Source organism: Squalius cephalus, assembly GCF_949319135.1.
Source record: "Squalius cephalus genome assembly, chromosome: 13".
NCBI classification, from domain to species: Eukaryota; Metazoa; Chordata; class Actinopteri; order Cypriniformes; family Leuciscidae; genus Squalius; species Squalius cephalus.
The window spans coordinates 14,699,789-14,725,291 of record NC_137134.1 but is presented as its reverse complement, the minus strand read 5'-3'; the positions used below and the strand labels follow the sequence as shown (position 1 = coordinate 14,725,291).

Sequence of the window (25,503 nt, the reverse complement as noted above, 5' to 3'; positions counted from 1 at the left end):
TCCTTGTTCAGCTTGACAGCATCCCTTACTTCCGGTGTCCACCAGTGTGTGTCCAGTGTCCGGGTTCGGGGATTGCCGCCTCGACAGGCACCGGAGACCTTACGGCCACAGCTCCGAGTGGCCGCGTCGACAATGGAGGTGGAGAACATGGTCCACTCAGACTCAATATCTCCAGACTCCCTCGGGATCTGGTCGAAGCTCTGTCGGAGGTGGGAGTTGAAGATCTCTCTGACAGGGGATTCGGCCAAACGTTCCCAGCAGACCCTCACAGTACGCTTGGGTCTGCCGAGTCTGTCCAGCTTCCTCCCCCGCCATCGGATCCAACTCACCACCAGGTGGTGATCAGTTGACAGCTCCGCCCCTCTCTTCACCCGAGTGTACAAGACATACGGCCGGAGGTCGGATGAAACGACCACAAAGTCGATCATCGACCTCCGGCCTAGGGTGTCCAGGTGCCACGTGCACTGATGGACACCCTTATGCTTGAACATGGTGTTCGTAATGGACAAGCTGTAACTAGCACAGTAGTCCAATAGCAGAACACCGCTCAGGTTCAGATCAGGGGGGCCGTTCCTCCCAATCACGCCCCTCCAGGTGTCACTGTCACTGCCCACGTGGGCGTTGAAGTCCCCCAGTAGAACGACGAGTCCCCACTCGGAGCACTTTCCAGCACCCCTCCCAGAGACCCCAAGAGGGCCGGGTACTCTGCACTGCCGTTTGGCCCGTAGGCGCACACGACAGTGAGAGACCTATCCCCGAACCGAAGGCGCAGGGAAGCGACCCTCTCGTTCACCGGGGTGAACTCCAACACATGGCGGCTGAGCTGGGGGGGCTATAAGCAAACCCACACCAGCCCGCCGCCTCTCACCATGGGCAACTCCAGAGTGGTGAAGAGTCCATCCTCTCTCGAGGAGTGTGGTTCCAGAGCCCAAGCCGTGTGTGGAGGTGATCTCGACTATCTCTAGTCGGAACCTCTCAACCTCACGCACAATCTCAGGCTCCTTCCCCGCCAGCGAGGTGACGTTTCACGTCCCTAGAGCTAGTTTCCGTGTACAGGGATCGGGTTGCCGGGCCTGGCTCCAGGGCGGTCCTTGTTTTTGAATTCATCATAAAGGTTTTTTGAACCGCTCTTAGTCTGACCCGTCACCTTGGACCTGTTTGCCTTGGGAGACCCTACCAGGGGCATATAGCCCCGGACAACATAGCTCCTAGGGTCTTTCGGCTACTCAAACCCCTCCATCACCTTAAGGTGGCAGTTCAAGGAGGGGAATCTGTAAAACATTTAAGTTTAAAAACGAACATTTATGAGTACTGTGGACGTATTCCAATTAGAATAATATGTTTAAAAAAAAATCATTGGTTTAGCTTAAAAAAGTAAGTTACCTGGTTGCCTTTAAATTTTTAGTTCATTGAAATAAAAAATTTGAGTTAATACAACAAAGATAATTAATGTGGTTAAGATAACATAATATTTTGAGTTTCTATTCATTAAACCAATCTCCTAAGTTGATTTGACAAAAGATGAAAAAGTTGTGATAAATCATGAATATATATATATATATATATATATATATATATATATAATTTTTTTTTTTTTTTTTTTTTTTTTTTTACAGTGTAGCTATCTGAAACTTAACTTAATTGCATAAAACCATTAACATCAGAATCTTAAAACTGCCAGCTAGATAGCAATAGCACAAGCACACATAACTAACACTGGACTGTAAAACTATATGTTCCATTTAAATAATGCTACATTTTTAATTTTCTTTGGCATATCCTCAGAAATAGACCAAACCGCAGTCTCTACAGAAAACAAAAATCCCAACATAAGATTAAACACTAGATCTAATTTAACCTGCTGTGGAAAGTGAAATCTGCTGTGACTCGTTCAGTTTCTCATTCAGATATCAACCCTGAACACCTACCTAAATACATGTGAATCACTTTCTAGAACTGTCGAGTCTTTTGTCTTCCTCAGTCTTCAGTGATCATCTCTTCTTCAAGCCATCCTTCCAGTTATCTGTAATCTCTGCCTGCCTTCAGATAAGAACAGTTATTCTCCTTCCAGTTTCATTTTATATGATCTACATTCCAGTCAATCACCTGTTTACATCCGTTTGTGTTTCAATAAACTCTTCTTGCATTTGATCTTTGTCTGCATTCTTCTGTTCCATGACAGTAGTCTTTGATTAAAATGAACTTGTTTTTTTCAGTTAATCTGATGTAAGGTTTTGGGTCATTGACCCAAAACCTTACATCAAATTAACTGAAAAAACAATGTATCAAATGTTTTTCTTTTCTTTTTTTTTCTGACAGATGTGATTAATTTATTAAATCATGACTCATAACTAAACAAATTATTCATGAATAAGGGTGCATGTAGCCATATGCTCTGCATTTGTTGTGCTTTACTGATATACATTTTTCGTTGCACTTCCTTGAGTTTATTTTTTTGTCTGTCTTCTGTACTTTTTTTTTGGACACCAACCAAATGAAATATAAAGTTAAAAAACCTTCCACAAACCTTCCCTTATAGACATAAATATTGCTCCATTTTAAATATCTCAAGATTATAAAACGGCGTATGTTAATGCACATAAAATCAGATATTTTCCACTGTTTCCCGTACAGTGATGAGTCACTCTGAACTGAATGACCTGCAGAGAGAAGCAGAGAAGCTCTGAATGATACAAACTCAAAACCATTTACCAGCAAATGTTCAAAAAGATCACATTAACTGGTTACAGAAGCGGTACGATCTGTAATGAAAAGGAACGGCATAATTGTTCTTATTACAGTACTTTTATATGCACACCTACAATGTTCATCTATCACAAAATACGTGCAGTGAGATTGGGTTCAGCTCTGACTTCACAAAGACTGTAGTGTGAATGTTCATTTTATTATTTCTTTTCACTTTTTATTTGGCCATAGTAGGCCTACGGCTATGTAAAAGTGTTGCTATGAGAAAGGGCCACCTAAAAATGTACTCTCTCTTTCTCTCTGTTGCTCATGATTCAGTAGGCCTATCTTCGTGTGCTATATGTTCCAGACCCCTGGCCTAGATTCATGTGAAACTGCTTTGACATTTGCAGACTAACTGCAGTCTTACCATTCACAATAGAAACTTTCAAGTGCGAAGGTGCTTTTCATGTTACAACACAGTTGTCTGATGCTCTGGATATTAAATGGGTTGATCTAGATATTCAGACAAAGAGTGTTTAAACCCCAGCAGACGTAGTGCAGTGCTGTTGTTTCCATTTGAGGTGTACACAACTGTGAGAACTGAGATACATGAACACATAAAGGTATTGGGGTAACACTGCACTCGGTTCATAATTAAACAACCTCAACTCTACACAAAGGTGAGAGACTCTGTTTGTTATTGGTTGTTTAGTGACCAAACCAGTGGAACGTATTTCTGGTTTCGGTTTAGCACTTCAGTTTAACCACACGGTTTAGCCTTTGAATGTAAAAACATGTATATAATAATGATCCTTTTAAAAAATAAGAAGGATGATAAAACTTGCATTATGTTTTTTATTGAATACTCTTTCACATAAGATATTCACATTATATTCCACAAGACAAAATAATAATTGAATGTACACCAATGATCCTGTTGACTCTGCAAGCTCTTGGTGATTTCAAAAAACAAGACATCAATACACTAATTTAATAATATAGCCTATATAATTTTTTTTATTATATACTAAAATATAGTAAATCATTTTAACAATTTTACTGAAAATAAAAAAGTTAGCAGTATACAAAAACCAATACATGCAAAAGTGTGCAGTGTTTATTCATGTCACAAGGCTGAAGAATGTTACCTGCTTTCACCCTGTTTTTATCATAAGGACATTAACTATGCAAAACATTAGAGAGATAGAGAAAAAACCCAGATGAATAAATAATCATGAATGCGTCACTGCTTCATCTTCCAGCAATTATCTCTCTGAGAACTTGAAGTACTGAAAATATTTTCGTCACTACATTTGAATGATTTTTGTTAAGTAAATATTTCTGTAATACTTATAATTATAATAATTGTAATAATATTCTAAAGATTGCATGAAATCTCACCCAGATGAACATGAACATGTTTGAGTAAACGACAAAGAACAATAGATTTCCAAAGTACCACTTAGAATTAATGCACACACTGTTTTAAGTTGTAAAAACAACAAACACTTGCATTTTCAGCTTGTGATATAGATCAGTCATACTCGTGTGTTCATGACTTCGGCAGGTTTAGAGCTGCATATGTGCTGTTGATTTGGCTGGAGCGAATATTTCTCCGGATCTTGGTAAAGTCCACCTCAGCATACTGAAAGAGCAAAGTGGAAGACAGGATTAGTAGTTCAGCTGCAGTTGTTGCTGAATTGAAATGAATTTCATAATCTAAACAATAAGTTTGTTCGCTGTAAAAAGTGATCAGTTGACTTAACTTAAAAAAATTGAGGAAAACCGTTGCCTTAAAATTATTAAGCAAATAAACCTCATGCTTAATCGGAAACATTAATTAATGTGGAATTGTCAAGTTCACATAACTTAATTTTTTCAATTAAGCATTACGTTTATTTACTTGATAATTTTAAGGCAACGGGTTTACTTAATTTTTTTAAATAAGTGAACTGAACACTTGTTGAAATACAGTACGTCAACAATAATTATCAAGACAGAAACAAATTTGAGTTCTAATGATGGTTTGCAGTATTTCACCTGTAAGTCCTCCTGATGCTGTATAACTCGCGTCTGCTGTAGATCAGTGTTGAGTTGTGATCGTTCTGCAGATCTTCTGTTTCCAACATAAAAAACCTTCACTAGTCCTAAAAATAAAACAGCGAAATTATATTAAATATTTATTACCAAAAGTTGTATTATTATTTCTTAAAATATAAAAGTCATGTTTGAATGCTCAAAACTGCCAAATGAATTGCTGAATATTCAAAATAAACAATTCTAAATAAAGAACTTTTACACAATATCTAAATCGCCACTCAGTGGAGAGGAGAACCATATTGATATTTTTACAAATCGCATGTTTATATTTAATTTTCTAAATTAAAGAAGAGTCACTCACCGATCAGCACAATGAGCAGAAGCCCGATCATAAGTCCAGATATGATTATAATAATCTGCCATTGTGTCTGATTCTGATCAATAAACTCCAGCGCTGTCTGATTGTGACACTCAGTTAGTTGAGTTGATTCTGTAAAGAAAGTGTTCATAATTACAGTAACAGTCTGGAGCACAACGACTGCAGTTTCAAACATCTGAATATAATATCTAGCTTGTAATATATTCATATCTGTGTGGAGCAACCAATAAAAATAAATAATTATGTTATTCATGTGTAAAAAAAATCTGAAGTAGTGAATAAATAAGTAAATAACTGCACTAATCATTATTATGATCAATAGAGGAGTAAATGAACTCACCGGTGAAGTGCAGTCTGGTGCTGTTGCTCAGTTTTGGAGGCATGCCTGTTTTCATACAGAAATAAACTCCTAATTCATCAGCGGTCACATTATTAATAACCAGACTGTGTTTAAATTGCAGTGAATATTTCTGTCTGAATGTTGGATTAAAGTAAAAAGGTGATGGCGTGGTTGACATTGACCGTAGAATCACTGTTGGAGGATCTGGTGTTTTCAGTAAAATCCAGTAAACCTCATTTTCATCAAGATCACAGTTTATGGTCACATTTGATCCCAAATCAGTGAGTTGATCTGACACTGCAGCTCGACAACAGATTAATACATCTATAAGATAAAAAATACAATAGCATTATAATTAAGATCACTGTAAACCAATAACAAAACAATGAATGACAAATCATATGTAAATATATTCATATAAACTCACAGAGCTGAAGCTGAATGATCTTCATGTTGTTCTTGATTAAAACACTTCAATATGATTCTGTTTCTCTCCACACAACATTAAGATGAATCTACTGCAGCTCTGAAGAAAACACAGGAAGACAAAAACCTTCCACATCAAGCAGAGGAAGTCTAAAACTCTGACCACAACATCTAATGCCCCATTATCACTTCTCAAAATTATGTTTGTGCTTTAATAACCAGTTTTCATAAGACCTTTGATATTGTTAATCATATTAAAGTGACATGTTTGTGTTTGATTTAACTGAGTGACTGCAGAGAAACATCGACTAAATCTCTGGATCTGTTACTGTCACACAAATCTTCAGGGTTGATTCTGTGGAGTGAACAAACTCACAGTTACTGAGCTGGTAGACAAGACCAAACTAATCCAACACGGTGTGGGTCACGTTTCATAAACGCTCTCTGTCAACTCAGGGTTTGATCTCGTATATATGATGAATCTTGAGTGAGTGTGTGCGCATGAAAGTGTGACATTTTACACTTAACAGCCAATCACATGAAACACAGAGAGAGTCAATCAGTAACAGCTGCCATCCAGTGGTGAGAGCAGAGATCTCCAGTGTGTGGATCGAGTGCTGCCATTTTCAGCCTCTAGAGGGCAGCAGAGAACTGCAGAATCTACTTTAAATTATGTGTGTGTGTGTGTGTTAAAATTATAAATGAATGAATAAATAATAAAATAAATAAATAACAAAAGTAAATATTTATGTGCTTTTGTTATTTATGTGCTATTTATATTTATATTAGCAAACACATGCAATCAAACCTATATGCATACATAATTTTTTTCTGAAAGTAGCCTGTATGTCTACAATTTGAAATGCAAATTAGTCCATGCTTTATGTTTGTTCTGCTTCTCTCTCTTTCAGTTCACCTTTAGCTCATGAATGAGGGCGTCACTGCATTCTTGTCCTGTGAGATAACTATATTTGTGTGTGCACATGTGCACTATTTTGTTCATTTTCAGAGAAAGTTCAGATGCTTACAGCACTTACAGCACATCAGAAGGAAAAGCGAAAGGATGAGGCAGATCTTTCTGGATTGAGTCTATAGATACGGAAAAACAACAACAACAACAACAACAACAACAAAAAAACATATAAGTTCTTATGTCAGTCAGCCTTTATTTATTTATTTGATTTATTTTCTTTCTTCCTTGAGTGCTGTTTTATCTTTTATCAGCTGCATCTGTAAATATAAAAAAAAATGAAAGGCAAATTCATGGGAAACTTCCAATATTGTTGTTTTTCTTTCTTGTTTTCTCAGATGAGTCTATGAAGCTTCCCTCTCACACTCAAGTCATCTTGTCGACGTGATTGTCTGTTTTGTTTTGTTTTATGCTGGTCGACCAAGGAAGCAATTAATCTGGTTTTAGCCACATTTTATAATTGACATATATTATAGGCTACAATATGGTTAATGGGTTAGGGTTAGACATGTGCTCGGATGGTGAAACACTATTCATGTATTTTGATATTCGTCCGTTTGCGTCTCAGTTGACGTCACTTACTTTTGATGAAATGACTCATGACATATTAATGCGGAAGTTTTGCGATAGCCTACTTTCTGTTTAAAAGTAGCATCTGACCCTAATTTCATAAATATTTATATTTGAAAACAATGTGAATAATTACAGGGCACTATGATGATCACCAGGTAGGATGATTTCCGAATGAAACGCTGTTTGGACAAAGGCGTGTAGTAACTTAGCCTACACAGGTTTAAGGTTATCAGACAGCACTGAAGCGCTGGTGTTTGCTTTTGGTCTGGTTTGTCTGCTTTGGCCAATGACTGTTTTGTGTAAACAAACCTTTACCAGTGACCGCATTGAACGTCATGAATACATTAACATGGCTTGGTTTATAAAGAGGTGTATCTGCAGTAAATAGCTACTAACATTTAAATTGTCAATTAGCATTAGTGTCAGCATTTTGTATTAGCCTGCCGTTCTCAGTGCATGTGCAGTTAGTTTTAGTTTATATTTTGATTTGCCTAGCATTACAGTGCATTTCAGGTTTTCCAAAAAGGTAAGATGGGTGAAGAGCCAACTTAAGATCAACTGCTAAACTGTAACAATTTAGAGATTTTAACCTGTACATGATGATGATCATCCAAAATATTATTAAGGGAAATAATTTGAATATTTGCAAAATTAGTTGTACATTTATGGATTTTAACAGTTTAGTTGATTAATGATGGTCAAATGACAGAATGCATTCAAAGAGAGATTCATCTGAAGCACACTAGTTAGGTTATAGGCATATGTTTTATATTTTTTTAATGAAAATAATGATCAATAATAGCAAAAGACTATGAATGTTTCAATTTAGTTGGCCTATACATAGGTGATGATGATTCATGAAAAAGTTAAATTAAAATAATAACTACATGGATAATAAGTATTGATTAAATTCACCATGGAACCAAAATTGACAGTTCTTTGTATGTAATATTACAGTATTTATTATAAATGAATCATCCATGCACATCATTATTTTAAAATTCATGTTTCCTTGTGTGAGGGCAGAACAAACTGTCACTCACTCAAGTTCGACCATTAGCAAACCACAACCACCCACAATCAATTCCCTATGGACAAAATCCTACAAAATCTTTTTTTTTTTTATTCGAGAAGCCATTTCACTCATATAAGTCACAATAAGAAAGAAAAGACTGTTGCAACTTCCGTTACATGCCATCTTTAAATGAAGACATTCTGTCCCAGTTGTGATGGGGAATATTACATAACAGTTCACTTGAACTGATCATTAAAAATGATATATGTAATTATTATTATTATTATTATTATTTTTATTTTTTTTTACAAAATCTACATGAAAAACTGTCCACAAACAGTCAAATTCACAGATCTTTGTTACCCAATGCCCCAATAACTGTTCAGATAGTATAAATCTTACAAATATTGATGCTCTGATTAATAAGAGCAAAACCATTCAGTGATTGTGTTGAGATGAGATTTAGTGCCTTCTATTTTGTGTCTTGCACCTGGTTTTCATTCATTTGGGTGCGTGAGCTTTCTATGAATGTTTAAAAGTTGCTTGCAAAATGCTCTTCTGGTTGAGGTTAAGTAAATAGCTTTTTTTTGTTTCTGCAGTTTCAGCTTCATCTGTGTGTTTGCAGTGCTGATAAAGAAAGGTGAGCACAAAATAAACACATAGGGCCCTATCTTGCACCCAGCGCAGTTGACTTTGTACAGCGACGCATGTATCATTCCTATTTTGCACCCGCGCACAGCGGACTTTTCCCTCCACAGACGCACGTCGGTTAACTAAGAAATACACTTGCGCTCCCCGGGGCGGTTCAGCGCAAAGAGGAGGCGTGTTCCGGCGCAAACGTTCCCTCATGCTATTTTGCAGGTTTAGAAAACAATTGCGCCACTGACCGAAAAAAACTAGTTTAAAGTCAGTGGCGCGTTGCGCATGTTATTCATATGCTATTTTAAGGGCGCATGCTTGGCCATAATCAATGTAGCGTGCACAACGCGCACTTTGATTCTCTCATCTACACAGAAGCAGCAGTTTTCATTTAGCAAATCATACATTATTACGATAGATAGATAGATAGACAATTTATTATAAAAGCATAGCCTACATCTAGCTTACACATTTACCCAAATTATCATACGCCTGTTTAACCGAAGTTAATTTGGGTGGGTTTCTCCATTTCAATGTAACTTCTCTCTCTTTTACGGCCGTGACAAGAGCGTTGCTCTCCTCGGCTGTGAACCGCTCCTGGTGTGCGCCTGGAAAATCCGCCGTTACAATAGCAATCCGCTATGGAAAAAGCGCGTCTGCTCTTAAAGGGAATGTGAGATGTCGCTCTGATTGGTTTATTTCACGTTACGCCCAAACCACACCTATGAATAATGAAGCTACTTCAGACCAACCCCTATTAGATTTGCGCCGGGCGCAAGAGTCATTTATCCCGCCGGGAAAATAGCAACAGCGCCCGAGACCCGCCCACAAAGTTACTTGCGCTTTGCGCTTGACACTTGCGTTTCAGATCGTTAAAATAGGGCCCTTAAACTGCAAAATGGTAGACTGTGTGTTTCCAGTTAAAGTTTGTGTTGTTTCAGTGTCTCTGCAGGAAACAGTAGAGGCTGTTATTGGTGGTTCTGTTCTCCTGCCGTGTTCTTCCACTAAAGATTTTAAAATTAAAGACATTAATGTACATTGGAGACACAATGACAGCAAGATTGTGTGTGATATAATTGGAGGCCGTTATTCAGAGAAACAGGACCCAGACTACAAGAACAGAGCTGAAACATTCCCTGATGAGTATGAGAGAGGAAACTTCTCCATCAAACTCAACAATCTCACTTACACTGATGCAGGAGTCTTCAACTGCCTCATATCACACTCATCTGAGATTAGGACTCTACAGCTGATCATCAATGGTGTGTGAATCTTGTTTATTAATATATTAGAAAGTTGATGTTCCAGTCTGAGCGCTGCTGTATATAAATTATAGCCGGATCTGTTGTCTTTATTACAGTGCGGTCATGTTGTTTTTCTTTAATTTTTTGTTGCAGAATCAACAGCAGAAAAAGGAAATGGATTAACTGATCAAGGAAACCAAAGAGAAAAAAATGGACCAGATGTGGTGACATCATCGCATTCGCTCTATATTGTATTACCTGTAGTATTAATAGTGCTTATAGCTGGTTTAATCACATTTCTCTTGAGAAAAAGAATCCACGCTGCCTTATTCTCTTCTGAGGAACAACCAACAGGGACAGAAATGACAAGTCAGGTCTAAAAGCTTTTCTGAAGTTTTGCTCAAGATAAAAATGAACGAGACTGTCAGTGTATTTCTGCCTGAACAATTCTGCACCACAAGTGTTCTTTCATCATGTTGTGTTTGGCAGTATTTTTTTTTTTACTTTTTAACTATACTCATTAACATATACATTTCCATGTAACAGAAAGCAAGAACAAAACAAAAAAACAGCCTTTCAGTATTTTACATTGATTTTACATACCTCCTCTTTTATGAGTCTTTTATTAACACTTTTCCAAGTCCACCACATTTTAAGAACGATCTGAAAGGTCCCCAAACTCCATCAAAAACTGTATATTTGTCCCTTAAAATCAGAGGTGGGAGTTGTCACACATGTGCAAGTCACAAGCAAGTCTCAAGTCTTAACCTTCAAGTCTCAAGCAAGTCCAAGTCAATTTTGTGAAAAGCAAGTCAAGTCAAGTCACTGCTTTATGTCAAGCAAGTCAAGTCAAGTCGTAGCTTGGGTCACAAGTCACTGGCAAGTCATACAAACGTTTGATGATTTCACTGAATTTATATATTAAAATAAGTTAAAACTACAGAAGTTGTGGTCTATGGTTTTATTTGCAACATTTTGTTGTTGGTTACTACAATTACAACTACAGTGGTTACTACAATAAAAATCAAAAATTTCAAACTACATAGCCTAAAATGTAAATGTGAAATTAGGCCAACATTAAAGCATGAAAAAATAAATATGCCTCATACATTGCAGAAGACCATTAAAAGATATTAAACAATTCACAATTCAAGTATAATGGTTCCTATGCCACCATATTGCATTCTTCAAACTGGCATCCCCTTTATATAAGTTATATATTTTTAATTATGAAGTTAAAACCGCCAATAGGCAGCGCCAAATCACCGTCTTAATGTACGAGTCATAGAAGCATTCATTCAACTGATTTGTTCAAAATGGCAGATTCGTTCTGGAGCTAAGCAACTAGGTCACTGAATCACAAATACGCATAACTCTTTCTATGGCTTGTTTGGAACTTTGTCATTGGAGAAATAGAGCAAAAACAGAATATTTGGAATATTATGTCTAAAATGTCACATCACAATATTCACTCTTTGTTTACTTGTTTTATAAAATCATCACATTTGCAATCGCGCCAAATTAATATTCTGGAAATATTTTTTAATATCATATAGGCTAATTATAAAAATAACTCATAATAGGGCAATTTTTCCACCACATTTTGAATTTTGGGTGCATATTAATTCTGCTGGCATTTTGCCCCCAACCCCCTGATAACATCTAACCCTGCTTTAAGAGAAACATAAAACACGACAAAACATTAACAGTTTTCTATGTTGTTTTTTGTCATTGGAAAGAACGACATATTTGGCTTTAAAGCATGATTGGAAAGAAATGTGGCAAATGTTATACAAAACATATGCCATCATTAATTATCATTTGAATATTGACAACATAAGCTACATTTGAAAACATAATTGTGTATAAAGAGGCATGCTGTTTTGACCAATATTCTCTCTAGATTTAAAGATAGTCAAATTACTAACAAACAGGTTAGCCATAGCTTACTTTTAGACGTGGTGAATGAAGTTCGACGGTTCGAGGTTGTGATGGTCGTCCGATATCCCTTTGGTGCACAAATATTTTTCCAATTTAAAGAAATAAGCCATTTTGTTTGAATAATGCATATATTTATACTCTTTCTTTTTCAGATAATTTTTTTTTTTCAGATTCAACATCAACATTCAACATATCACATCATTTAATTTCTTTCTTTCTGTGTACATACAGTGTGCACAAGATAAAACAGATAAACATGTTGCTCATGGTTGAGATCTGACTTATGTCAGAAAAACACAACTACACTAAACACACTCCACAAATGAGTACATGGAGTCTTTGTCTTTAATCTTTAACACATATGCATCGTGCACGACTCCAGCAGATTGTTCATTTACATGTTTTATGACACTAGTTTAACCTTGTTTATTACATGGCTTGGTTGAATTCCAATATACAGGGTGGGCCATTTATATGGATACACCGTAATAACATGGGAATGGTTGGTGATATTAAAGTCCTGTTTGTGGCACTGTTCATCTAGGAGTTTTTCCCTGAGTCGTTCCCTGAGTTTTTCCAGCAAGATGGTGCACCACCACATTATGGGTGCCAGGTCCGAGCACTCCTAGATGAACAGTTTCCTGGAAAGTGGATTGGTCGTCGTGGGCCAGTTGAATGGCCCCCAAGGTCTCCCGATCTGACCCCCTTAGACTTTTATCTTTGGGGTCATCTGAAGGCAATTGTCTATGGTGTGAAGATACGAGATGTGCAGCACCTGAAATTACGGATACTGGATGCCTGTGCTGGCATTTCTCCTGCAGTGTTGCTATCAGTGTGTGAAGAGTGGGAGAACAGGGTTGCATTGACAATCCAACACAATGGGCAGCACATTGAACACATTTTATAAGTGGTCAGAAACTTGTAAATAACTCATGAACGAATAAAGTTAGGTTGAAACCAAGCACACCATTGTTTTTCTTGTGACATTACCAATAAGTTTGATGTGTCACATGGCCCTCTTCCTATTGAAAAAACAAAAGTTGTATCCAAGATGGCCGACTTCTAAATGGCCACCATGGTCACCACCCATCTTGAGGAGTTTGCCCCCTCACATATACTAATGTGCCACAAACAGCTATTCGCTATAACAACCGCCTCGCTCTACATTATCCCTTACTTAATAAATATCAATATACAGTCTCTAAGACTTTTATGCATTTTTACTTATTAATCACATTTGAAAAGCTTTTTGAGATCAGTTATATCGACGTGCTACAGCAGTTCTCTTACGAGAGTACTCTCGTGTTGCGTAAGCTAGCTTACGCTACGGGAAAATCCCTTTTCTCAAGAATACTGAAGCCAAAATATTATCCTTAATTTTTGCATTAATTTAAAACGCATTGCTGCACAAGCAGACCTAGGCGAGGCAGCTCGCACGCCTATTGGTTGCTCTGCAGCAACTGCTGCAACCTATCGAGGGACTGCTGGTGACGTAAGCACCAATGAGGGTGCAGGCGCCCGTGCACGTCACATCCCACCAGAATGGGCGTGGCTATGTCTATATAAGCTGAGTCCAGATAGGTTGTTCTTTGATTTTTCATCTCTTCAGCGAAGTGTACACATCACATCGCTGCTCTCTGGAAGAAGCCTGCGCCGTCGACGAGCCTTTTCAGCGGGACGAGCCATCTGCTTCGCAGACCAGAAGCCGGCCATCTTCTCGCCGCTTCAGCCGCCGTTCCTGCTGCGCTATCCGGTGCCTATATCCTTTCCTACTATTGTATTGCATTGAGTGTGTTCGCCCTGCGACACACGTCTTCCTAAAAGAGCTGAGCCGTTGTTGCAAATGCCTTGTTTTTCCAAGTGTGGCTCTTGCCGAGCCACCCTCAGCGACGGGGACCGCCACATCCTGTGCGTTTCCTGCCTGGGACGGAACCATGCGGACCACGCGCTTTCCAAGGGTGGCTGCCCGGAATGCGAGGACATGGCTATGTCGACCCTGCGGGCTCGACTAGCCTCCTTCGACGTGGACCCCGCCCCTCCACTTCTCTCGTCTGGGCCGCGCCGTAAAAAGTGCCGTTCACAGAGAACACCAGAGGTCATCCCTGTGAGCGATAGCATGCCGGCTAACTCTCTGTGTGCATCGCTCCCTGAGTCCCCCACCTCAATCACGGCCGGCCAGTGCCCTACCGCCCCCGCCGTGCATCACGAGTCTGACGGGGACAACGCGGAAGAGGACAGCTGCTCTCTTCTCGCTTCGGAGAGTGAAGGATGGTCGGGCTCCAATCCGGACCCCGCCCTTTCCCTGCAAGAGTCGAGCGGTGTGCGGGCTAGCTTCGAAGCTGAACTTCTCCACCTCCTCACCAAGGCCGTGGAGGACCTTGGCCTCGATTGGTCTCTGCCCAAGGAACCCGCGCCCAGCAGGCCCGCTGCCTTCCTGCCGGAACTCCATGAGGAACTATCTAAAAGCTGGAGGGCGCCATTTTCTGCCAGGCTGCGGCCTTCTGTCTCTTCGATGCTCTCTAACGTTGATGGCGCGAAAGACAAGGGCTACCTCACCATTCCTCCGGTTGAGGAAGCGGTAGCCACACACCTGTGCCCGCCTTCCGCTGGATGGCAGTCCAAACCCTCGCTACCCTTGAAAGCCTGCAGGACTACTTCGGCTCTGATCGGTCGCACTTATGCCGCCTGTGCTTCAAATTTATCAGGCCAACCTTCTCCGCACCATGGACGAGGCGGGCCCGAACCCTGAGAATTTCACGGACCTCCGAAGCGCTATGGACCTAGCTTTACGAACCACCAAGTCCGCTGCACAGGCCATCGGGAGAAATATGGCGTCTCTCACCGTCACCGAGAGACACTTGTGGTTAACCTTGTCCGACATGAAAGAGTCCGACAGAGCCACTTTCCTCGACGCGCCTGTGTCTCCATCCGGTCTCTTCGGCCCGGCAGTCAAAGGCTTTGCGGAGCAGTATTCAGAAGTCCAGAAAATGTCGCAAGCCATGCAAGCCATTCCAAGACGCTCTAGTTCCGCGAAAAAAGCAGCCGCCTAACCGGAACACAGCGCCACCACCGCCTCCGCCGCCAGCTTCACAGCGGCGTCAGCCGAGAGAGTCTCAGCAGCGCTCGCGCTCTTCAAGCCGCCACAGGACGCCTCCCCCACGGGGACCCAGGCCCAAGATAGCGCTGAAACCTGGGCCCTCAAAGTCTTCCTGACCACACTGAGAAGACGAAGATGGTCGAGTCCCGCTGCGGCCGGACCGCCATCAAAGACAGCACGTTTCGGTCTCTCAGTTCCCTCAATAGAGGCGACACACTCACTCAGAGCTCCCATCAATAAACACAAAATGTGTTCTGTGTGTAGAGAGCGCGCGCCCACTAGCAAATACTGCATGCTATGCACCACACACACACAGCGACCAGAGCCCAGATACCATTCTCCCTCTAGCTTTAAGTATGAAAGCATGGGAAATGATCCCGGGCGTGTCAGAATGGGTGCTGAACACTATAAAGCGAGGGTATTCGCTGCAGTTCGCTCGCAGACCCCCACGCTCTCGAGCCAGGGTCGAAACTACGGTGAAAGACGAAGTAGCACATCTTCTTCGTGCCGAGATAGCGAAACTGCTGAAAAAAGGGGCTATAGAAACCATCCCTCTGATGCAGAACCAGTCAGGTTTCTACAGCAGGTATTTCCTCGTCCCCAAAAAGGATGGCGGTCTCAGACCCATCCTAGATCTCAGGCGTTTGAACAAAGCCCTCATGCAGAGATCGTTCAAAATGCTCACAACCAGACAAATCCTTGTGCAAATTCGCCCGAGGGACTGGTTTATCTCAGTGGATCTGAAGGATGCCTATTTTCAGATTCAAATAACGCTCCATCACAGGCCTTTCTTGCGATTCGCCTTCGAGGGCCAGAGCTATCAGTACACCGTCCTGCCGTTCGGTCTATCTTTAGCACCTTGTACATTCACGAAGTGCATGGACATGGCGCTCACTCCCCTGAGACAACAGGGGATGTGAATACTGAATTATTTGGACGACTGGCTGATACTAGCGCAGTCAGAGGCAGAGGCAGAGCTGATAGCCCATAGAGCTTTATTACTCAGCCATTTACAAGATTTGGGTCTCCAAATCAACTGGACCAAGAGCTCACTGTCTCCCAGCCAGAAAATTTCCTTTCTGGGGACAGAATTAGACTCTGTGTCAATGACAGCACGGCTGACGACAGAGCACGCGCTGCGAATACAATGCTCAGCAGCGTCTTTCAAGGTCAACAGCATCTTTCCTCTCAAGAGTTTTCAGAGGATGCTGGGCTTCGGCCTCGGCAGAGCTTCGATTGGGCTTGCTTTACATGCGCCCTCTCCAGCACTGGCTGAAAACACGGGTCCCGCTTCGAGCATGGACCTCCAGCCGTATTCGCCTCAGGGTGACTCAGAACTGTGTTACAGCACTGGAGCCCTGGAAGGGGGCAGACTGGTATCGGTCAGGCGTGGATCTGGGAACAGTCTCGAAACGAAAAGTAGTCTAGACAGACGCCTCCAACTCAGGCCGGTCTTTGGCCTGTGGGCAGCCCAGGAAGTGCACTTACACATAAACTGTCTGGAGATGAAAGCGGTCGAGAACGTGCTGGGGCATTTTCTCCCCTTCTTAAAGGGCCTCCGTTACAGAGATTCTCTCCTTCCTACAGGAGCTTTTGAATGAGGGCAGGTCCCCCTCCACGCTCAGTGTATGTGTTTACAAAACCTATGCATGGCCAGTCACTGAGAAGGAACGATCTCATCACCTGCTTCCTGAGAGGAGCTAGGAGATTAAACCCTCCCCGGCCCCCTCTGGTTCCGGTCTGGGACCTCTCCACGGTCCTAGACGCTATGAAGGGTGACCCCTTTGAACCTCTACAACAAAGGAAATTCCTGACGGAACCATGAATGGCTAGATTCATGTGAAACTGCTTTGACATTTGCAGACTAACTGCAGTCTTACCATTCACAGCCATAGAAACTTTCAAGTGCGAAGGTGCTTTTCATGTTACAACAGTTGTCTGATGCTCTGGATATTAAATGGGTTGATCTAGATATTCAGACAAAGAGTGTTTAAACCCCAGCAGACGTAGTGCAGTGCTGTTGTTTCCATTTGAGGTGTACACAACTGTGAGAACTGAGATACATGAACACATAAAGGTATTGGGGAAACACTGCACTCGGTTCATGATTAAACAACCTCAACTCTACACAAAGGTGAGAGACTGTTTGTTATTGGTTGTTTAGTGACCAAACCAGTGGCACGTTTAGCACGTTTAGCGGTTTCGGTTTAGCACTTCAGTTTAACCACATGGTTTAGCCTTTGAATGTAAAACAATGTATATAATAAGTAATGATCATTAAAAAAAATAAGAAGGATAATAAAACTTGCATTATGTTTTTTATTTAATACTCTTTCATATAACATATATTCATATTATATTCCACAAGACAAAATAATAATTGGATTTACACCACTGTGGACTTTGCAAGATCTTGGTGATTTCAAAAAACAAGATATCAATACACTAATTTAAATTATATACTAAAATATAGTAAATCATTTTAACAATTTTACTGAAAATAAAAAAAAGTTACCAGTAAAAAAACAATACAAGAGTATTCACAAGGCTGAAGAACGTTACCTGCTTTCACCCTTTTTTTTATCATAAGGACGATATGCAAAACATTAGAGAGAGAGAGAGAGAGAGAGAGAGAGAGAGAGAGAGAAAACCCAGATGAATAAATAATCATGAATGCGTCACTGCTTCATCTTCCAGCAATTATCTCTCTGAGAACTTGAAGTACTGAAAACATTTTCTTGTCACTACATTTGAATGATTTTTGTTATTAAGTAAATATTTCAGTAATACTTATAATTATAATAATTGTAATAATATTCTAAAGATTGCATGAAATTTCACCCAAATGAACATGAACATGTTTGAGTAAACGACAAAGAACAATAGATTTCCAAAGCACCACTTAGAATTAATGCACACACTGTTTTAAGTTGTAAAAAACAACAAAAACTTGCATTTTCAGCTTGTGATATAGATCAGTCATACTCGTGTGTTCATGACTTCGGCAGGTTTAGAGCTGCATCTGTGCTGTTGATTTGGCTGGAGCGAATATTTCTCCGGATCTTGGTAAAATCCACCTCAGCATACTGAAAGAGCAAAGAGGAAGACAGTATAGTAGTTCAGCTGCAGTTGTTGCTGAACCAAAAATGAATTTCATAATCTAAACAATAAGTTTGTTCACTGTAAAAAGTGATCAGTTGACTTCACTTAAAAAAAATTTGGAAAACCGTTGCCTTAAAATTATTAAGTAAATAAATCTCATGCTTAATCGGAAACATTAATTAATGTGAAATTGTCAAGTTCACATAACTTAATTTTTTCAATTAAGCATTACGTTTATTTACTTGATAATTTTAAGGCAACGGGTTTACTTAATTTTTTTAAGTAAGTGAACTGAACACTTTTTACAGTGTTGAAATACAGTGTCAACAATAATTCTCAATAATTATCAAGATAGAAATAGATTTGAGTTCTAATGATGGTTTGCAGTATTTCACCTGTAAGTCCTCCTGATGCTGTATAACTCGCGTCTGCTGTAGATCAGTGTTGAGTTGTGATCGTTCTGCAGATCTTCTGTTTCCAACAACAAAAACCTTCACTAGTCCTAAAAATAAAACAGCGAAATCAGATTCAATATTTATCAAAGGTTGTATTATTCTTTCTTAAAATATAAAGTCATATTTGAATTCGAAAACTGCCAAATTAATTTCTGAATAGTCAAAATAAACAATTCTAAACAAAGAACTTTTACACAATAACTAAATCGCCACTCAGTGGAGAGGATAATCATATTGATATTTTTTACAAATCGCATGTTTAATTTTCTAAACTAAAGAAGAGTCACTCACCGATCAGCACAATGAGCAGAAGCCCGTTCATCAGTTCAGATATGATTATAATAATCTGACATTGTGTCTGATTCTGATCAATAAACTCCAGAGCTGTATGATTGTGACACTCAGTTAGTTGAGTTGATTCTTTAATGAAAGTGTCCATAATTACAGTAACAGTCAAGTGAATAAATAAGTAAATAACTGCACTAATCATTATTGTCATCAATAGAGGAGTAAAATAACTCACCATTGAAGTGCAGTCTGGTGCCTTTGCTGAGTTTTGGAGGTGTGCCTGTGTTCATACAGTAATAAACTCCTAATTCATCAGCAGTCACATTATTAATAACCAGACGATGTTTAAACTGCACTGAATATTTCTGTCTATGAAATATAAATATGTTTATTTAAGTAAAAAGGAGATATTGGTGTTGAGAATGATCGTAGAATCACTGTTGGAGGATCTGGTGTTTTCAGTAAAATCCAATAAACCTCATTTTCATCAAGATCACAGTTTATGGTCACATTTGATCCCAAATCAGTGAGTTGATCTGAGACTGCAGCTCCACAACAGATTAACACATCTATAAGATAAAAAAATACAATAGCATTATAATTAAGATCACTGTAAACCAATAACAAAACAATTAATGACAATGCAAATATATTCATATAAACTCACAGAGCTGAAGCTGAATGATCTTCATGTTGTCGAGATTAAAACACTTCAGAATGATTCTGTTTCTCTCCACACAACATTAAGATGAATCTACTGCAGCTCTGAAGAAAACACAGGAAGACAAAAACCTTCCACATCAAGCAGAGGAAGTCTAAAACTCTGACCACAACATCTAATGCCCCATTATCACTTCTCAAAATTATTTTGTGCTTTAATAGCACTGTTTTCATAAGACCTTTGATATTGTTATTAATCATATTATAGTGACATGTTTGTGTTTGATTAATCTGAGAGAAACATCGACTAAATCTCATTCCAGATCTGGATCTATTACTGTCACACAAAACGTCAGGGCTGCGTTCCAGTCTACTTTTAGACATGCAAACTTCCCTAAGCACTTCCCATCGGGGGAATCCCTGCCGCCATTTTTTGAAGTGCGTTCCACTTCGTGAAGTGGACGAGGGAAGTTTATATGGACAGACCCTCGTTCCCTCGATTTTGACCAAGTCTACTTCATATGTACACTTCAGGCACCTATATGTCCCACAATGCAGTATGATTGTGACGTCACCACAGATCTCGTCTAATCATCACCACATCAAACAACTCTGATATATAAATTACATTTTTTTATTGAATTCTTAAATTCTTAAAGGGGGAAAAAAATGTAAATAATAAATCAGCTCCATAACTGATTCCAAGTGATCAAGGGGCTTAGGACGTTCCAGTTCAGCCCATTACAGTTTCCGCCGGTAGTGACTCGTGCAACGTAAGCAATGACGTACATCTGAGTGATCAAGACGGAGGGAAGTTAGCGAGTGAAGGGCATGACAATTTTGGACTGGAACGCAGCCTGGGTTGATTCTGTGGAGTGAACAAACTCACAGTTACTGAGCTGGTAGACAAGACCAAACTACGTTGTGGATCACGTTTCATAAACGTTCTCTGTCAACTCAGGGTTTGATCTTGCGTAGGCTATATGATGAATCTTGAGTGAGTGTGTGCGCATGAAAGTGTGACATTTTACAGTGAACAGCCAATCACATGAATATCACAATATCCAAATCTCCAGTGGGTGAATATTGTGGAGAACTGCCATTTTCAGCCTCTAGAGGGAAGTAGATAACTGCAGTATCTACTTTAAATAATGACTTAAATTTATGTGTGTGTGTGTGTGTGTGTGTGTGTGTGTGTGTTACAATTATAAATGAAAGAATAAATAATTAAATAACAAAAGCAAATATGTATGTGCCAAACAGTTAAAACACTAGCAAACGCAATCAAACCTATATTTTTTTCTGAAAGTAGCCTGTATGTCTACAATTTGAAATGCAAATTAGTCCATGCTGTATGTTTGTCATGCTTCTCTCTCTTTCAGTTCACCTTTAGCTCATGAATGAGGGCGTCACTGCATTCTTGTCCTGTGAGATAACTATATTTGTGTGTGCACATGTGCACTATTGTATTTTGTTCATTTTCAGAGAAAGTTCAGATGCTTACAGCACTTACAGCACATCAGAAGGAAAAGCGAGAGGATAAGGCAGATCTTTCTGGATTGAGTCTATAGATATGAAAAAAAAAAAAAAAAAAAAAAGCCCACAAAAAAAAAAAAAAAAAAAAACACAAAAAACAATAGCCTACATGTAAGTTCTTATGTCAGCCTTTATTTATTTTCTTTCTTCCTTGAGTGCTGTTTTATCTTTTATCAGCTGCATCTGTAAATATCAAAAAAGAAAAGAAAAATTTGAAAGGCAAATTCATGGAAAACTTCTAATATTGTTGTTTTTCTTGTTTTCTCAGATGAGTCTACGAAGCTTCCCTCTCACACTTAAGTCATCTTGTCGACGTGATTGTCTTTTTTTTTTTTCTTTTTTTTTTTATGCTGGTCGACCAAGGAAGCAATTAATCTGGTTTTAGCCACATTTTATAATTGACATATAACATAGGCTACAATATGGTTAATGTGTTGGACGTGCTGGATGGTAAAACACTATTTGATATGAATCTGTGTGCGTTGAAGTCAGGTTGACGTCACTTACCTTTGATGAAACGACTATGCACTCTCAGAAAAAAGGTACAAAAGCTGTCACTGGGACAGTACCCTTCAAAAGGGTTCTAATATGTACCATTTAGGTACTAATATGTACATGTTTGGTACCAATATGTACACGTTTGGTAACAATATGTACATTTGAGGGACTTATATGCACTCTTTAGGTACAAAGGTGTACCTTTTGAAAAGGTACCGCCACAGTGACAGCTTTTGTACCTTTTTTTCTGAGAGCATATAAATGCGGAAGTTTTGCGATAGCCTACTTTCTGTTTAAAAGTAGCATCTGACCCTAATTTCGTAAATACTTATACGTTATATATTTTAAAACAGTGTATGTGAATAATTACAGGGCACTATGATGATCACCAGGTAGGATGATTTCTGAATGAAACGCTGTTTGGACAAAGGCGTGTAGTAGACTATGGGTTTAAGGTTATATCCTTCTCAGACAGCACTGAAGCGCTGGTGTTTGCTTTCGCTTTTGGTCCGGTTTGTCTGCTTTGGCCATCGACTGTTTTGTGTACAAACAAACCGCGGTGTCCGCATTGAACGTCATGAATACATTAACATGGCTTGGTTTATAAAGAGGTGTATCTGCAGTAAATAGCTAATAACATTTAAATTTAGTCAATTAGCATTAGTGTCAGCATTTTGTATTAGCCTGCCGTTCTCAGTGCATGTGCCGTTAGTTTTAGTTTATATAACGTTATTTCTGATTTGCCTAGCAGTACAGACTGTACATTACAGTGCATTTAAGGTTTTCCAAACTGGTCATATGGGTGAAGAGCCAACTTAAGATCAACTGCTAAACTGTAACAATTTAGAGATTTTAATATGTACATGATGATTATCATCCAAAATATTAAGGGAAATAATTTGAAAATTGATGGATTTTTACTGTTTAGTTGAATAATGATGGTCAAATGACAGAATGCATTCAAAGAGAGATTCATCTGAAGCACACTATATGAGTTAGGCTATAGACCTACAATGTTTTATATTTTTTTTAATGAAAATAATTATCAATAATAGCAACAGACTATGAATGATTCCATTTAGTTGGCCTATACATAGGTGATGATGATTAATGAAAACAAATAAATTTAAATAATAACTACATGGATTATAAGTATTGATTAAATTCACAATGGAACCAAAATTAACTGTTCTTATTTTTGTATGGAATATTACAGTATTTATTATAAATGAATCATCCTTGCACATCATTATTTTAAAATTCACGTTTCTTTGTGTGAGGGCAGAACAAACTGTCACTCACATAAGTTTGACCAATAGCAAACCACAACCACCCACAATCAATTCCCTGTGGACAAAATCCTACTAAATCATCTTTTTTTTTTTTTGTCACTTCAAAATAAAAATTATATTTTTATTTTTACAAAATCTACATGAAAAACTGTGTCCACAAATGCCTGGTTCACAAACAGTCAAATTCACAGATCACTGTTACCTAAAGACCCAATAACTGTTCAAATAGAATAAATCTTACAAATATTGATGCTCTGATTAATAAGAGCAAAACCATTCAATGATTGTGTTGAGATGAGATTTAGTGCCTTCTATTTTGTGTCTTGCACCTGGTTTTCATTCATTTGGGTGCGTGAGCTTTCTATGAATGTTTAAAAGTTGCTTGCAAAATGCTCTTCTGGTTGAGGTTAAGTAAATCCATTTTTGTGTGTGTTTCTACAGTTTCAGCTTCATCTGTGTGTTTGCAGTGCTGATAAACAAAGGTGAGGAATAAACAAACACTTAAACTGCATAAATGGTAGACTGTGTGTTTCCAGTAAAGTTTGTGTTGTTTCAGTGTCTCTGCAGGAAACAGTAGAGGCTGTTATTGGTGGTTCTGTTCTCCTGCCGTGTTCTTCCACTGAACATGATCTTAAACTTGAAGACATTTATGTACACTGGAGACACAATGGCAGCAAGTATGTGTATAATATAGTTGAAGGCCGTTATTCAGAGAAACAGGACCCAGTCTACAAGAACAGAGCTGAAACATTCCCTGATGAGTATGAGAGAGGAAACTTCTCCATCAAACTCATCAATCTCACTTACACTGATGCAGGAGAGTTCAGCTGCACTGTAAGAAAAAAGTGTAATTTTACAGGTAATGGTCTGTATTTTTTGACAGAATTTTACCGTTTTGTCATTGTACAGTGAATGTTATTTATCAATTCTGTATTTTTATGGTTTTTGCCTGTAATTTTGTGAAATGGTTATTTGCTGTAATTTAACGGAATCTGTCTGGAAACTTTGCTGCCAGAGATTCACCGTTTTTTTTACGGGATTTTTTTTTTTACAGTGTGCCTCATCTCACACACATCTGAGATTAGGACTCTACATCTGATCATCAATGGTGTGTGAATCTTGTTTATTAATATATGATTAGAAAGTTGATGTTCACTAGTGATGCTCCAGTCTGAGCACTGCTGTATATAAATTATAGCCGGATCTGTTGTCTTTATTACAGTGCAGTCATGTTGTTTTTCTTCACTTTTTTTGTTGCAGAATCATCATCAGAAAAAGGAAATGGATTAACTGATCAAGGAGAAAAAATGGGACCTGATGTGGTGACATCATCGCCTTTGCTCTGGGTTTACATTGTATTACCTGTAGTATTAATAGTGCTTATAGCTGTTTTCATCACATTTCTCTTGAGAAAAAGAACCCACACTGCCTTATCCTCTTCTGAACAACAACCAACAGAGACAGAATGACAAATCAGGTCTAAAGCTTTTCTGATATTTTGCTCAAGATAAAAATGAACGAGACTGTCAGTGTATTTCTGCCTGAACAATTCTGCACCACAAGTGTTCTTTCATCATGTAGTGTTTGGCAGTATTTTTATTTTTATTTTTTTTGTTGCTTTTTAACTATACACATGAACATATGCAACTAACAGAGACCGAAATGACAAGTCAGGTGTAAAAGCTTTCATTTTTACTTCCGCTAACTCTTATTTTTACATTTAGTTCAGTTGTTACAGCTTGGTTCATTATGGTGTTTATTATGCTGGTATATTCTTGTCTTATACACTGCATTGTTGAGATGTTGAAACTGTGAAACAGGAACTTTTTTGGCTAAAGAAAAAGTGAGACTGTCAGTATGTTTTTCTGCCTGAATAAATCTGCACCACAAGTGTTCTTATGTTGTGTTTGCTAGTTGTAAATCCCTTTTGTATTCATGCATTATTTTATGTTTATTAAATTTTAATTTACTAAATCTGATTAATTCCTGTTATTACATCATTGAAAGGTTTATTTCAGTGTTCATACATTCAGTCTGCACCAAATAAACGCTTAGCTCCATGCAGGGCTGTAATATCTGTCCATAAAACCACAGTGTTGAAGCTTCATGAGAATGCATTTCAGTTTTCCCAGGTACTTTCAGAGAGGCAATGAGTCTTGTGTTTCATTTCATAATCTCTTTATGTACAAAACACAATAAATGTGTGGATGAAATTTACAAATGTTGGTGTTCAGATACCTTGCATGTAATAAGTTATAAGATTTTCACTAAAAGTAAATGTTTTCTCATAAATGATCCAAACAAATTCCATTATACCTAC

The 25,503-nt window shown here is 38.7% G+C and overlaps 2 protein-coding genes across 2 annotated transcripts; both read left to right on the top strand.

Annotated features, from left to right (window-relative positions):
• The first annotated feature begins 7,413 nt into the window (after positions 1-7,413).
• On the top strand, positions 7,414-11,255 carry LOC307169384 (uncharacterized protein). Its single transcript, XM_079890000.1, has 4 exons — positions 7,414-7,571; positions 9,031-9,071; positions 10,012-10,332; positions 10,468-11,255. The coding sequence occupies exons 1-4, from the start codon at positions 7,558-7,560 to the stop codon at positions 10,692-10,694; spliced, it is 603 nt and encodes a 200-aa protein (XP_079746126.1). The 5' UTR covers positions 7,414-7,557; the 3' UTR covers positions 10,695-11,255.
• A 10,776-nt stretch (positions 11,256-22,031) lies between these two features.
• On the top strand, positions 22,032-24,918 carry LOC307169379 (ICOS ligand-like). Its single transcript, XM_079889995.1, has 5 exons — positions 22,032-22,283; positions 23,625-23,665; positions 23,740-24,042; positions 24,238-24,291; positions 24,444-24,918. Exons 1-5 carry the CDS (start codon positions 22,270-22,272, stop codon positions 24,650-24,652), a joined length of 621 nt encoding a protein of 206 aa, XP_079746121.1. The 5' UTR covers positions 22,032-22,269; the 3' UTR covers positions 24,653-24,918.
• Positions 24,919-25,503: the final 585 nt, after the last annotated feature.

Excerpts from the sequence above, each read along its gene's own strand:
- LOC307169379 (XM_079889995.1), top strand. Across the intron at positions 23,666-23,739 it reads TGCAGTGCTGATAAACAAAG|TGTCTCTGCAGGAAACAGTA; the intron begins GTGAGGAATAAA and ends GTGTTGTTTCAG. Across the intron at positions 24,292-24,443 it reads TCTACATCTGATCATCAATG|AATCATCATCAGAAAAAGGA; the intron begins GTGTGTGAATCT and ends TTTTTGTTGCAG.
- LOC307169384 (XM_079890000.1), top strand. Across the intron at positions 9,072-10,011 it reads TGCAGTGCTGATAAAGAAAG|TGTCTCTGCAGGAAACAGTA; the intron begins GTGAGCACAAAA and ends GTGTTGTTTCAG. Across the intron at positions 10,333-10,467 it reads TCTACAGCTGATCATCAATG|AATCAACAGCAGAAAAAGGA; the intron begins GTGTGTGAATCT and ends TTTTTGTTGCAG.